General features: G+C 35.8%; 1 protein-coding gene across 3 annotated transcripts in view; it reads left to right on the forward strand.

The window, feature by feature from the left end:
* The window catches only part of LOC117409278 (tyrosine-protein kinase Fer), a 103,302-nt gene that overhangs the window by 49,316 nt on the left and 37,422 nt on the right, over positions 1-16,564 (forward strand). For all 3 annotated transcript variants that reach the window (XM_058991640.1, XM_058991630.1, XM_058991644.1), the window contains 3 exons: positions 11,689-11,745; positions 12,884-12,999; positions 13,572-13,666. In XM_058991640.1, the coding sequence (XP_058847623.1) occupies positions 11,689-11,745; positions 12,884-12,999; positions 13,572-13,666 (268 nt within the window). The remainder of the gene's footprint in view (positions 1-11,688; positions 11,746-12,883; positions 13,000-13,571; positions 13,667-16,564) is intronic.

Consider the following 16,564-nt stretch of genomic DNA (forward strand, 5'->3'; position numbering starts at 1 on the left):
GCAACTGTTGCAGCCAATTGCCGTGCGGGTGCTGGCATTTAGCATTTAAACCAATTGGCACTAAGCAATACTACGGCAGCATGTGTATAAACTCTAGGATTACAGTACAGCATAAACTCCGGGTGAGATTTTGTGCAAACAGCAGATCCCTCCAAGAAAATAGTTTGAACAATAATTTGAAGAAAGTTTAGTAATGCATGGTTTTTATTTATTTCACGCCTCATTAATGCAGTGGTTTCATTTGCATGGTAGTTTCTATACTATCATTTTATAAATTTTGTGACGTGTATAGAATACGTTTTAATTCAAGCTGCGTAATTTGTCCCAGTGCTAAACAAAACAATGGTGTTGCATGTTCGGTTTTGCCAAGATCGTACCGTATTGCTACTGCATCATAAAGAAAATACACCTGCATAGTACCTATCTACCACAGAATATATTCTTAAAAAATCACGTGAGAGAAGTGGCTTATGAACAGTAAGTACACAGCTTTATTATTATGTATATTATTTAAGTAAGCTGCCAAAAACAATACTGAAGCTGTGAGACAATACTTTCTACACTGCTTTGTTACATATCAGAATTGAAGATCGATAATTAGATATTTAGAGTTCAATAAAACTACTGTACAGTTCTTCTAAAATGTATTGTCAGTATGGTCCAGCAGTGAATTCATTTAATTTGTGAGTTATTGAGCCATAACATAACAAGAGAGCTATGCATATTAAAATGATCTTTCAGGGATCAGTACCCCTTACTAATGCATTTTCACTACCTAGCATCCAGTCTTGAAAGCGTTTTGCCACGGCTACTCTTAAGAAGATATAGCATTGTGAGGTTTTCCCTACAACCATAGACAAGATACCTCTTTTAGTGGTTTGGGAATCGGCAGAATTCTCAGAAGTTGAGGATATTCTAATTTGGAGTCCTGAGAAGCCGGGATTTATGGGGTCCATCCAGATTTGAGTGCTGGACTGAGTAGGTTTTTGCAGAACTGTTTCTTTATTGATGCCAGCCAATCTGCATTGCCTTGGTCTGTGTCTTCTGACAAGTCTTCAGTGCAGGAACTATACTTCCAAGTGGCACCAGATTTCTATGTCTCTAGCCCAGAAATGTTCAGTGTCAGCGCCAGCCGCTCTGTTTCCCATCTGTGTTTTGCAAACTGCAGGAGAATTATATGAGGGGCTTGACTCTGCTCCTTACATCCTTGCAAAAATCATTATGACAGCGTTTAGCTTTTTGCTAAGTGCATGATGGCTACTATCCACACTACACTATGGCCTCCAGACACATTGGCCTAGAATCATCCAGGACCCTGACCGTTTACTGATACCAGTACCATCACTGGCACCAGAGCTTTTACTGCCTTTTCCATTTCATATGTCAGTCCATCGCTGTGGACAAATGAGTCCTCACAAGAGATTGTGCCCCTGAATTCTTCACAAAGCATTGCTGGAGTCTCACTGCAGGTCTTTTTTGGCTATGACAATTCTCATCTCTTTCTTCACATTGTAGGCACTGATGCAGTTTTACTCCTGAAGTGGGTTTCAGAATTTCAGAAGTATAGTTTCTACGGCATTTGCAGACTTCATAGCTGAAGCGTTGGTCTCTTTTATAATGTACTAGCTGAAGTACCCAGCGTTGCCTGGGGAAATTCAATATTTCATGCATGACAATTTGGGGAACGGTAGCCTTATGGTTTCCTATAAGTTACCGATCTTGGGTGTCGCACAATGCACTCGGACCCCTTTCCCTTTTTTTTAACAATTTTTTGGTTTTTGCCATTTTTAAATTTTTTTACATTTTTGTTATTTTTATTTATTTTTTAGTTTTTTGGGGTTTCTTTAATTTGAGATACATGGCTATTGTAGTGATCCAGCAATGGGCTTACTAAATAAAGTACCCCGGGGGTCAATATTTTGGATCCAAACATAGCCCTCGACCTTCCCCTGGATGAAAGAGGAGGCCATGCAAAGATTGGTTGCACTGGCTCCTGCGGGGTCCGAATGCATAAAGGAACAGACAGACAGACAAACGTTCTTCTTTATATATTACGATTTTAACATATGCCTGTAACCTATCAGCTGTTGACAACATGAAGGTCTATTACACTTCCCTGCTTAATAAAATGTCTGTATCACATGTGTTACATTTCTAGTACAACATACTTGACTTTTGAGCCACACAATTCAAATTACGGCTTGAAAACTAAAGAGATTATCCGCTTATTTTAGTCTTTTTTTCACATTTATATTTATGTATTACCTTAGGATGAAACTGAACCTGAAACTGAACAATGTATTATTGATGCAGTAACTGGAGTATAAAAAAAACCTACATCCCGAGGGCTTTAATAACGAATTACCATCTCAGGCACAGCTAATACACTTCAACTTCAATACTTTGACCTTTCGTTGGTGATGCAAAGGAATTCACATACAGTACAAGTTATAATGGTAGAAAAAAAAAAAACACTGTTGATTTATTTTAATAGATGATCAGTCTTGTGTGTGTCATACAGTAGTATATCCAGATCCCGCTCCTTCTTGCAGCTATGCTGATGACCTGATTTGAAATTAATGGCTACGGTGGGAACAGAAAATGAGCATTGTTGCAGGAGGAAGCATGATCTGGATACACTGTGAAGCTCTTTCTTCTGGCAACTGAAGCTTGAGAAGCTTGAGAACAGTTAGGATTACCGTGTATTAAATATGTATAACTGTACGATACCGACAACACCGGATACAGTAAATGTGTTTCTTCTAAACACCTCTAGTGTTTTGTAACCTTTTAAGCAAGCAGAGCAGTCAACCTGTCGGAATAGGACCCAGACCACAGGCACCATTTTAATGTTACTACAAGGATGAGACGCTTTGTGAAGATGGCTTACATGGTTTACATGTCATTTAGATGCAGTTTAAGGAACGTGGCAATGCTGTAACACAGAAAGCAGAGCACTGCGATGCTGTGTCTGATATAAACATGATTTACTTCGACTTTTGAGCCTGCAGAAGTTTTCTGTCAGTTTACTGAGAGAAGAAAAAGTTATGATTGCCAAAAGCATTTCAGTCTGAAATAGCAATAAGTTATGTGTTGTACTTGAAAGTCATTTATTTTTATTCACAATCTCAGAGGAGAAACTGCTCCGTGTTCCACAGGTTATTATTAGTGTGTCAACAGGCGTTGCTTTCCTCTTCCATATCATCCTGGAGATGCGAGTAGTGCGCTGATATACAAACAGAAAGCAATTTCATACATATTGGAAGCATTTTTTTCTTCTGTAATGGCACACTTAAATGAGACTGAAAGGCAAAAAATATACTGATGTGGCCAGACTAAAATATCTACTGTAGTTAAAGATTCAGGCTTTTAAAACAAGGTCCTACTTGTGTATTTCTGGTAGATGACCATATTAGGAGATAGCCTTGAATGTGAGTGTTTTGGAATGATGCTGCTGGGCTGAAGACAGACCTACCTCGGTGCAGTAAACAAACATTTTCACACAAAATCTTTACAAAATAAGAGAAATGGCGACATGGAAGGCACAAGGACCTATTTTCCAATAAATATATATTTGTTTTTTTGTGTTTATGTTGCCCTGGTTGCCACCTTGCTGGCTATTCAAGCCACGGTGCACATGATCAGGGTGCCTGGGATGAAGAATTTGAAGGTTTTTTATTTATTTATTTTTTATTTTTTAAGTGTCCCTTTTGTATAGGTGGCCATAATTTGTCCAGTTTTTTTTCTTCCATATTCCCTACATGTTGAAGTTTCATTTTGCACTGTCAGATATGAGCTATTTCTAAAAAGCATCTCTCTTTTTCTCTGTTTTTTGTTATCTATATTGAACGGGGTGAGTTTCAGACTATTTCACTTTTTTTAATGAAAGCCTAGTGTGTGCACATTCATTTAATGTGTGACATGTACCTGTAATCTCTTATAGTTAAAGAGTCATAGCTACAAATCTAACAACAGTAAAAAAAACAGGTGACAATAGCTTGGACCCTTAACCTGTAGTTTTACAGCAGATCTAATTCAGCCCCTGCTTTTCTTCCTGAAGGCTTTGAATAGAGAGAAATAGCTATTTCATTACCTCTACAAGTAGGAGGCATGCTAAGGCTGTTACAGAAATTTCTCACAAACCCTCTGAGATGAAAATCGCTATTGGAAGGCGCAAGGAGATAAAGATCTTGAAGCAGTTTCATATTAGAAAATGTTATAAAATGTAATGTACTGTATGGCTATTGTAGCTGGTGATTTTAAAAATACATTATATATATATATATATATATATATATATATATATATATATATATATATATATATATATATATTGGGGTACAGCATACCCCTAAACTGTGTTTCCTGTTAATATTTTGTTGTTTTTGTGCAGGGAATATTTTTCTGTCTATCCCATTTAAAGGGAAGATTCAGATTTTATCAGCCTTGACCTTTTGTCTCCTTCTCTGTCTCACGCTTTCTTTGGCACACCATACCTTCTGAACACGTTGGAATCTAAAGCTGTTTTCAGCGAGACCCCCTTTATTGCCAGTTCCAGGTCCTCTTGATTTCTGAACCTTAATCATTTCTTCCTTGCGCCTACCAAGGAGTTAAAAAAAAAAAAAAAAAAAAAAAAAGGGGGGGGGGGCTACTTGCGTGAGCCACAATAACCTGTGGCTTTTCAGTTGCATGGCCCTGACCTAAAATCTGTTAGTCCAGCTGTGTCTACTCACTGGACATTGTGAATGGAGTACAATAGTAGTGTGAATTTGTGTAATATATAATATGGATAAACATATTGGTCCAGAAAAAAATCCAGCGACAGTATTTATGTGAGCAGAAACTGTACTAAATGCCCTTTCTTGGCCAAAATGTATAATATAACACATAGAGCACTGTATTTGCAAATGACAGAATGTTAATCGATTTTAGAAAGGTGATCAAAGATTTAACATCAAAATAACTTCAAAGTGCAGTCATTGTCACTGAGTGTGTTGATTTATTATTATTATTTTGTTATGAAATGTTATATGTTAAATGAATCATCCTTTTCTTAATCCCAAACTAAAGTAAGAGAAAAAAGTTACTCAAAAGGTACATACAAAATAAAATGAATTGACTCATTTTGTAATGTCATGGTTATTTGATTTAAAAATACATAGAATATTGATACAAAATATGGTATATGTAATTAAATAACATTTGGACTGTAATTTAGCTGCTGTAAGATTTTTGTAGAAAGAACCATGTTTGTATTTGAGTCAAACCAGCAAAACCTTTTTGTAATATGACAGTATCAGAAAAAAATAACGCCTTGGGTCCATTTATAAATATGGCATTTCATCGTCAGTACAGTTGGTCTTTTTTGTTGTTGCTGATTGTTAACAGAAGGTAAGCTAGTGGAGGAGAAGGCATTTTGAGCAAAGCTCCTTTTACTGTAAATGCACTGAGCAGTAGGTGTCCTATTATTTTTGCCTTTGTTCCTTCCAGTGCTGCTTTATTGGCTGATTTTATGGGCTGATTTCTACATTTTACAGAAAAGGTTGCAATAATAGACCAAATGCTGTGGCACCATGCATTTTCTCTACAGGATTGCTTTCACGGCTTGCCCTACTTTTTTATTTATTTATTTATTTTTATAACTGCTTGACTGAATCAAGTACTGTTTGACTGTTTGTTTATATATATATATATATATATATATATATATATATATATATACAGTACTGTGCAAAAGTTTTAGGCAGGTGTGAAAAAATGCTGTAAAGTAAGAATGCTTTCAAAAATAGACATGTTAATAGATTATGTTTATCAATTAACCAAATGCAAAGTGAGTGAACAGAAGAAAAATCTAAATCAAATCCATATTTGGTGTGACCACCCTTTTCCTTCAAAACAGCATCAATTCTTCTAGGTACACTTGCACAAAGTCAGGGATTTTGTAGACATATAGTCAGGCGTATGATTAAACAATTATACCAAACAGGTGCTAATGATCATCAATTCAATATGTAGGTTGAAACACAATCATTAACTGAAACAGAAACAGCTGTGTAGGAGGAATAAAACTGGGTGAGGAACAGCCAAACTCAGCTAACAAGGTGAGGTTGCTGAAGACAGTTTACTGTCAAAAGTCATACACCATGCCAAGACTGAGCACAGCAACAAGACACAAGGTAGTTATACTGCATCAGCAAGGTCTCTCCCAGGCAGAAATTTCAAGGCAGACAGGGGTTTCCAGATGTGCTGTCCAAGCTCTTTTGAAGAAGCACAAAGAAACGGGCAACGTTGAGGACCATAGACGCAGTGGTCGGCCAAGGAAACTTACTGCAGCAGATGAAAGACACATCATGCTTAGTTCCCTTCGCAATCGGAAGATGTCCAGCAGTGCCATCAGCTCAGAATTGGCAGAAAACAGTGGGACCCTGGTGCCGGAGAAGTCTGGTCAGAAGTGGCCTTCATGGAAGACTTGCAGCCAAAAAGCCATACTTCCAACGTGGAAACAAGGCCAAGCGACTCAACTATGCACGAAAACACAGGAACTGGGATGCAGAAAAATGGCAGCAGGTGCTCTGGACTGATGAGTCAAAATTTGAAATATTTGGCTGTAGCAGAAGGCAGTTTGTTCGCCGAAGGGCTGGAGAGCGGTACACGAATGAGTGTCTGCAGGCAACAGTGAAGCATGGTGGAGGTTCCTTGCAAGTTTGGGGCTGCATTTCTGCAAATGGAGTTGGGGATTTGGTCAGAATTAATGGTCTCCTCAATGCTGAGAAGTACAGGCAGATACTTATCCATCATGCAATACCATCAGGGAGGCATCTGATTGGCCCCAAATTTATTCTGCAGCATAACAACGACCCCAAACATACAGTGGAAGTCATTAAGAACTATCTTCAGCGTAAAGAAGAACAAGGAGTCCTGGAAGTGATGGTATGGCCCCCACAGAGCCCTGATCTCAACATCATCGAGTCTGTCTGGGATTACAAGAGAGAGAAGCAACTGAGGCTGCCTAAATCCACAGAAGAACTGTGGTTAGTTCTCCAAGATGTTTGGGCCAACCTACCTGCCGAGTTCCTTCAAAAACTGTGTGCAAGTGTACCTAGAAGAATTGATGCTGTTTTGAAGGCAAAGGGTGGTCACACCAAATATTGATTTGATGTAGATTTTTCTTCTGTTCATTCACTTTGCATTTTGTTAATTAATAAATATAAACTATTAACATGTCTATTTTTGAAAGCATTCTTACTTTACAGCATTTTTTCACACCTGCCTAGAACTTTTGCACAGTACTGTGTGTGTATATATATATATATATATATATATATATATATATATATATATATATATATATATATATATATAATAATTATTATTTGTTTATTTAGCAGACGCCTTTATCCAAGGTGACTTACAGAGACTAGGGTGTGTGAACTATGCATCAGCTGCAGAGTCACTTACAATTACATCGCACCCGAAAGACGGAGCACAAGGAGGTGAAGTGACTTGCTGAGGGTCACACAGTGCGTCAGTGGCTGAGGTGGGATTTGAACCGGGGACCTTGTGGTTACAAGCCCTTTGCTTTAACCACTGGCCCACACACAAAGCACTGTCATGTGTTCTCATTTGTAAGTTCCAAATACAAAATCACAAAACCAATATGTAGTCTCTGCTTGAGAGAGACCGATGAATGAATGATGTGGGATTGCAAGTTATAGCTATCAATCTGTCCCTCACTTTAAGTACTAAAATACATGGCAAAATAAATTAACATAAGTGTCAATTGATACTAAGCATGTTTATGTTCCTGAGCTGTACATCTCGTGCATCTACCCTTGACCTGCTTTGAAGATCAAGATTTTTATTGGCATGAAATAATAATAAAAAACAAATCCCATTCTTCAAAAATGTGTTTGTAGTGTTATGTCCCACCGCCTTGAAGAATATGAATACAGAGTAGCTGTGCTTTTAGAGATGTAGTCAAATTAGTGTTGATTGTTTGTGTTTAATGATGCCATGGCATGACATAAAGGAGAACCAGTCACAGTGTTCTTAAAACTGCAGTGTTGTATAAGAAGTAATTTTTCGTAAATATCCCATATATCGAGGCATAAACTTTAGAATGTGTATTACTGTTTTGTTTTTTTTTGACCGATTTGATTGCCCCTCAATCCTGTAATAGGTTGGAAAAAACTGAGTACTACTAAAAGCTTTTTTTGTATTTTTGCCTTGATGATAGTGGATTCTTCTTTAGTGCTCACTACCATTTTCTTTTTTGAAAAGGTGCAGCAGAGTTGTGAATTGTATCAAAAACACAATCACAAACTGGTGAACCATTCACAGAAATGTCTTTATTATTCATAATATAAATACTTCTGAGCCCTTTGTAAAATAAGATATATACATATTGTGGCAAACGGGTAAGCTTGCCACTTTCAGGGACCCTTTCCCTGTCTTGAGTGTAAAAGAAGTAATCACACAACTGATGAGGTGTAAACAGGACGGTGCCTGTATATTTATTTACATGCAAAACAAAAACAAACAAAAGCCTAACTTCTCCAAGGAGTGCTTACTAAACTTTACCCAAGTTCTAACTCCAACTAGACAGCTCAGCCGTTTATCCAGCAACCAAAACCAATAATTTACAAGAATGAAACACATCCCTTTCCAGGTCTGAACCACACAGGCCTCTTCTCAGACCTTAGCCTTAACACAGACCCTGACACACCTTACAGACCTGCTTAAATACACCTGCCTTGATTACTAGCAGGTGTGCTTAATTACATTAATACAGCAAACAACACTTTGTCAATTAAACAATTATATTGTGGCTGTGCAAAGCAGCCACAAAATACACATTTTCCCAGTGTGCAGGGCCTCTGCCCTGTCACTATATGGGCAGCAGTGTGGAGTAGTGGTTAGGGCTCTGGACTCTTGACTGGAGGGTCGTGGGTTCAATCCCAGGTGGGGGACACTGCTGCTGTACCCTTGAGCAAGGTACTTTACCTAGATTGCTCCAGTAAAAACCCAACTGTATAAATGGGGAATTGTATGTAAAAATAATGTGATATCTTGTATATTATAAACAGCTTAGACAACTTTGGAAAGGGGTCACGATTGTAGCTTCATTTGAAAAGCAGTATTTCATAAAATACATTTCGTATGCTACAAAAGTTTATGCTATGTCCAGTTTTCAATAAGATGTTTTATTACAGTCTTTGTCATGTGTTACAATGATTGGACCCCATTTCTGAAGAATCTCCCATTCCTTCCTTGTCAGGAGTAGTGGTCTTATTGCTGTAAAAAAAGGATCACACTGTCATGTAGAAATGTGATTGCAAGGCTAGAGATCATTTCCAGCTCCATAAAGGAAAACTCAATTTTCTAAGTATGATACAGAAAATGAGAAGCCTTAGCTGTCATTATGAGCTGCCTCATTGCTTTCTATGTAATAGACCTGCTGAGCTATCTGTTGGAACTTAGCTGCCTCCAAATTGACAACAGAACGGAGGCTTACGATTTACAGCGAGCAAGACGATGAGAGATGCCTGAAGATGGAATGCCTGGTGAAAGTAAAAGATATGCACTGCAGTAGACCTGGAAGAAGACAAACCATTCCTAATCCTCTGTGTTGAGTAATAGTACATTATGGGGCTCTGTTTAACTGTAACAGATGATAAACGCATTTTATTACCAAGAAGCAGCTTGGTTGTAATGAGAAGTCTTTCTAGTTCTGATAACAAGGTGTTATACAACAATAAACATAGGCCTAATAATTTGATCTAAATTGTCACTTCCCCTTTAATACATACACTGTGACACAAAAAGACAAGACCTATTGTGCGCAGGCAAATGAGGCTATTGGTAACTAATCTAGGTTTCTTAAACAATTAAAAGGACATTCCTTGTATTCCCTGACGCCTCAGAGAGCTGCAGGTTTCTTGTTGGCAATTCTGGAACAAACTTCAAATACAGTGATTTTGATGTGACTTTCAGTAGGTTTGATAACATTTTAAAATGCAAAATAGTATCCTGATTCCTGAGAACTGTTAATCCCAGTGCTCTCATTTACAATCATTTGAAAAACCTGGACACAAGGTTAAAGGGGACCTACTTATGCATATACAGTATATTTATGGAACAATATCATGATGATGTTTAAAGCATTGTAATGGCTGCGCTATTGAAGGCTATGTCGTGTTTTTGTTTTGTTTTGTTAAATTATAAATTCATGTAGAATTGAATAAGAACTATTGTAACCATTGCAATACCTAATACAGTGTATTTTGTAATAGTTATGTGTATTAGTTATTATTGGTGAACTCTGTTAAATTCAACTTAATTTATACTTCTTTTAGTCATCGTTTTTGGTCTCCGTCCCTATTGAAATTTTCTTTGAGAAAGCAGTTTTCAGTTACAGTACTGCTAGACAAGGACCAACCACGTATCTGCAGGCTGAGCCCCACTATTCCATCCTCTTGAGTTTCATAGTTGTGCTGTACAGGCAGTTGGAGTACAGACAGTTGATAAAAGTATAGGCCTAGGTCTCTGCTTCCCATTTAACCTGTGAGTAGTTTGAAAGTGCAGTTGAGGCCTCCAGTGATTAGCAGTTGCTCTTCCTTTTTTAAGTCAATTTGAGTAGCAGAGGCATAGTAAATTGTACAGCATGAGTCTGCTCTGTTGAAGCTTATCCTATCTCTGAAGGAGTCTGTCTTAGATGTATTTCAATCCAAGAGAGATATTCTGTAAAGCCTCCAACAAAACTGAATCAAAAAGAACATTTAGAGTAAATACCAAGACTACTTTATGAATCGTTCAGCAGAAAACTGTTTTTTGCAGTGTCAGGCAGCAGAACCTTGTCTTCACTGGACATTTTAAAACCCAATACTGTACAGTATGTGTAGTGTGTTTTTTTTCAGAATAGTCTTTTTTAAATGTTCTATATTTTGCTGTTGCAGTACATCTCAGTAAGACTAAATGCTGACTACTCCAGTATTGAATGTTATTTGACCATGCAAGTGCTTGTGGTTTTCCCCTTCAGAGAGGTGGTTTACTTCATCAGTACAACCTTGTAAACATAATTCCAAGATGTCTTAAGTCGGAGAATTGTAGGGTTGTTTTATCAAGTCAATTTTTGAATGACGTGTGTGTGTTTTTACGCTTCGGTTTGAATGCCCCCACGCAAACTTATAGCTGAATGTACAATTTTCACCATTAATTTCCGGTTTTTAATAACAAATGCGCAAATAATGCCTGAGGGGAAATATCGCGGCTCACGTGAATAGAATAAACTGCCTAGAAGTAGTTGCTCTGTGCATTGAATGATTCAGACAATTGCTTGCATCATCAATAATGAAGGCTCATTTTACAGATTGTATTTCACCAGTCAATAAATCCATTGACTGCACTTCTTAATTCTTTAGTGTGACTGTGAGCTGTGCTCTACCTTTGTATTTTAAGCATGCCTAATTGTAAACATAATATATCTACCTGATGTTAATAATGCCTGTAATTTCACCCCTGCCTAAGTTGTCAGAATCCTATATATATATATATATAGATATATATGATAGAGATACATATATATATATATATATATATATATATATATATATATATATATATATATATATATATATATATATATATATATATAAACACTTTTTTTTTGTTTTGTTTTTCTTGTTACAGGATAAAAAATGGGTTCTCAATCATGAAGATGTAACACTTGCAGAGTTACTGGGCAAAGTATGTATTCAAGTCTTTATTTAAAAAAATGTTAACTAATTTCAATTATTCTATTGCCATAGTTGTAAAATTGACAAAGTATTTCAAGGAGTGATTTAAATGTTTTTCTTACCTTTCATTAGCATATCAGCAATCTCAAAGAAAGCATAGCATACTACAGAAGCATAGAAAGTGGATGTAGGACTCTGAAACACAGAGTAAGTGTCCTTAAATAAATAAAATAATAGTAATTCACTTGAATCAAGGCAAATATAAAATGAATGACTTCATACCGTGGAGAGGAGTCACTAATGAGAGGTAAGAAAATGTGTTTTAAATAGTTGGTTGCCTCTTTTAGCATTCTCCTGCAGAACACCTCAGACAAAATGCATTGATATTACAATGCTGTACATATTTACACATTAAAGTCTTGGATATGAAGAAAGAAATATACCTGTAGCAATAGCAAGTGCAGTTTTTTGCCAACTTATTTTGTGTTCAGTAAAGGATAGCTTGCAATTATGCACAATTATTTTAACAAACTTTTCAGACACGTAGTGTTATGTGTACTATGAAAGAAAATAATGTGCGCTACCTCACCACGTAACCCTGCCCAAGGTGCTCAGGACGAGCTTAGCAATTCTTTGTTGTACAGTATGCAGTTCCAATTTTTAACAAACCTGTTAATGTGTTTGTTTTTACTTTTGTGTTTATATAGGATTTAAAGGAAAGCCTTAACAATATGAACAATGTGTATGCTATGGTCAAACCTTTTGCATCACTTAGAATTTTAACGTTAAGAAATAATAATAATAATAATAATAATAATAATAATAATAATAATAATAATAATAATAATACAATATAAAATAAATAAATAAACTGTATTTGATCTTTTAATAACAGAAACTACAAAAATGATATCTCAAAAGTCTAACGGAAGCCATAATAGTAGTACTGTATTTCATACATTTTTCATTTTTTTACATTTTTAGTTAAGTATATGTGCAACTATAAAGCAGTATGTAATTCAGTGTTAACGTAACATAATGCAAAACTTTTGGCCATAGCTGTATGCTATTCCACAGTGCAAAAATGAATTGGTTAATATGCAAGCAGATATGCAATACTTACAGGTATTTGTTTGTTTGTTTTTAAGGGTAATTTTGGAGAAGTATTCAAAGGAACATTGAGAGACAAAACTCAAGTTGCTGTAAAAACATGTAAAGAAGATCTACCACAGGAGCTAAAAATAAAATTCTTATCAGAAGCAAGGTGAGTTTATATTATATGTGGGTGAACGCTGCATGCATACTGTACATACACAAATAATTACTTCACAATGATCATTTCATTGTTATAATAAAATCATTGGTACAGATAATGAAACAGACGTTCATGTGAAAGCCTAGCCCCATTATTCATTTTTAAGGAATATGTATGTCTAATTTGCAGTTGAGAGAGAGGGTTGGCTGTCGCTCTCTTTTATTGCTTTTGTTGTTGTTTTTAGTACCCTGTTTTTCATTTTTGTAACAGTGGATTATCATAACAAAGCTATCCACAGTCTAAGAAAAACTTGTCAAATTCACTAAGATAACAAAATAAAAGTAAAACTATTTTTAGGGAAATTCACAAATCACATACAAAACTACACTTCCACTGTTCTCTCTTTTAAATTGTATTCCAAATATATCACACAGTAACAGTCCCTTGACACCTGTGGCTTATTATGTTTCTTATGTTTGAATTAATTTTACAGATTGAGCGTAATTGTGAGTTAATGATAATTCAGAGAGAGTGGGATTTCTTTTTTGAAAATTAATTATCTGCTCCTTGTCTTTAAACAGGATACTTAAGCAATACGATCACCCAAATATTGTGAAGTTAATAGGAGTCTGCACACAAAGACAGCCTATTTACATTGTAATGGAACTTGTTCCAGGTAAGGATCTACAATATGTTTACTGTGTGCGCTTAGAAAGATAATGTGGTCTGACACAAACAAAGAATCATTCATCACAGCCTATACAGTAAAAACAAAGAATCATTCAGCACAGCCCATATGATAAAACAAAGAATCATTCATCACAGCCCATACAGTAAAAGAATCATTCAGCACAGCCCATACAGTAAAAACAAAGAATCATTCAGCACAGCCCATACGATAAAACAAATAATCATTCAGCACAGCGTATACAGTAAAAACTAAATGATAATGTGTAGCTGACATTTGATTTTGTATGTGCTGTTGTATGACTTTAAAAAAGCCTAAATGCTTTTAAGGTATTAATCATCCTTTTTTTATTTGTGACCAAACTAAACACAGTTCAGACAGGATTGTTGTTTATTTTATTTTGCCATGTTAACTGAAGACTACAGGAACATTAATCTGTCAAAAATGTGGAGTTGTTTTCTAAATGCTTCCAATTACATAGTTTTTATAGGTTGTTTGTCCACAATGCAGGGTCAGTATTGATGTATTTATGGGAGCGAATGAGGCATGCAATTGCACTTCAGTAAGACACACAGCTCCCAGGAGGCTGTGCTAAAACCTTAACCATCTGCAGTATGGTCTTCATGTTAGAGGTCAAACATAAAGCTCCCACTACAATACCTTAGCTGCCCCGTCTTTAATGGTGTCCACTCTTTGTTAGGAAACACAGTTGCTTAATGCAAAATTGAGATTGCCAGTACCATTTTTGTTTTGTATTGCATGCTGTAGTTATGTGCATGGAGTAAAGTCACAAAATACATTAAACTAAATAAAATACAATCAGATTGAAAATTAATAAATTGGTTAGATTGCAATCCAAGTAGTTTATTGCTGAGCAGACCTGTGGTCAATTATAATTACAATTACACACCCAATTGTTTGCTGGAATTGCAATTACAATGCTATTGTGTTCAATTACAATTAGTTACAATTATGCTGCAGTGATTACAGTTACACTAAAATGTAACTATCACACATTAACATGTGTTTATTCCAAATAAGGAAGCAATAATCACAGGTACAAATACAGAAACATACAATATAACATACATTAAAAAAAAAAAAAAAAATTAAAAAAGTGTGCTAAGGTTCAATTACAATTACATTGACCCCAGGTCTGCTGCCTAGATCACCATAAAGCAAAATAAAATTACTGCTTTAATATTTAATGTGAACTACTGCACCTGGGTGACAGCTCTGTGGTTTCAGTTTGGGAAGCATGCCACTATGCCATGCAGGGATATATTTTCTGTATGATGTACAGACAGTAACAGTGACACGTTAGGCGGTTTTGAACTCTCTGCAGTATTGCTGGAATAGTCAAGACTAGCAAAGACCACATTTTTTACATACTCTTTTCAGAAAGCTGTGCAAGAAGGAAATCACTTGATACTGTTTTTATAACTTTGTCTCATTAGCGTATCTTTTGAAATTGATACAGTGAGAGTGAAATAAATGTTCAAATCGTGTTTAGGACTAGTATGTATTCATTTTTATTGGTGGTGGTGGTGTTCTTTTCAATGTGACTTACACAAGACTTAATTGAATGTACCACCCATCGTTTTAGTAAAAGGCACAGCAGCTACCCTTGGGGAGAAGAGGCTGTTAGTTCTGAATTTCTTCAGCAAATGTAGTCTGTTATGCCCAGACGTGATGAATTAATTAGTGCGATTAAAATAAATAATTAGCATTTTTCTTTCAAGGACAAAGGAAAGCTGTTCTCGATGTAGCTGTTGTTAAGCAGGTGTTTACTCACCGAGAGCAGTCATTAATTGACATTCCAGTATGATCTGAATAACAGTGACACACAGTGCTACCTGGGTGGATAAAACATGCAGAGGATTCAGTCAGTCAATCCGTGTTATTTGTATGTAGCACCTTTCCTGTAAAACATCTCAAAGCACTGTACATAGCATAAAATACATCAGCAATTGTTAATGCATTTACATCAGATACATTAAAAAGATACATTAGAAACAGCATTTAAAAACAAAGCAATTTTTTAAGCGAGTCAGTACAAACACCATTACAATATATAAATACATTAGAAGCATCCATTATAAAATAAACAAAAACAGTTAATTACCAAACTGTGAGGTATATCTAGGGCTTCCGGTTTTCGGTGTTTTACACGACTTTTCTACTCTCCTTTAAAAATTAAATTCATACCTTTTAAGTCATTTGTGTATGTCAATCACAACTGAGAAACATTAATGATAAAATTGATTTAATTTACCTTTGTTTCTGTGAAACAACTAAATGGGCTTTTTAAGTATTTTTCAAAACAGAAGAGACTCCTCTTTATTAATGTAAATACAGTTACATATAACGATTGGAATAAAGTGTGTCTAGCATAAAATACTTTATTTTTCATTATAGCTTTAATAAAGATTAGTCGTTTATCTCGTTTGTACGTTCTGCTTGTAAATGAAAAATGAAGGCTTGGCCAATTTAAAAGCCTGTTTAGTTGTTTCACAGAAAAAATAAGTAAATTAAATCAATTTTACTATTAACGCGTTTCTCAGTTGTGATTGAGATAACCAAATGGCTTAACAGGTATCAATTTAATTCTTAAAGGTGAGTGTAAAATTTGGGGTAAAACACAGAAAATCAGGAGCCCTAGGTGTATCCAGGTTTAGTTCAGTTGACAATGGAGTGGGTTGGTCCCATTAAGCATGTAAATTATCAGCTGTGCACCTATAGACATAAACATGCAATCGACTGATTCCATTAACCCAGAGGTTACAGTATGCACTGTAACGAAAATGTCAGTCCTTAAAACAGCCATTTATAGTGTATCATCCCTAGCTATTAAACACTCAGTGATGCTGTATTTAGAAATACTGT

The sequence above is a fragment of the Acipenser ruthenus genome, chromosome 2 (genome assembly GCF_902713425.1).
Source record: "Acipenser ruthenus chromosome 2, fAciRut3.2 maternal haplotype, whole genome shotgun sequence".
Classification (NCBI taxonomy): domain Eukaryota; kingdom Metazoa; phylum Chordata; class Actinopteri; order Acipenseriformes; family Acipenseridae; genus Acipenser; species Acipenser ruthenus.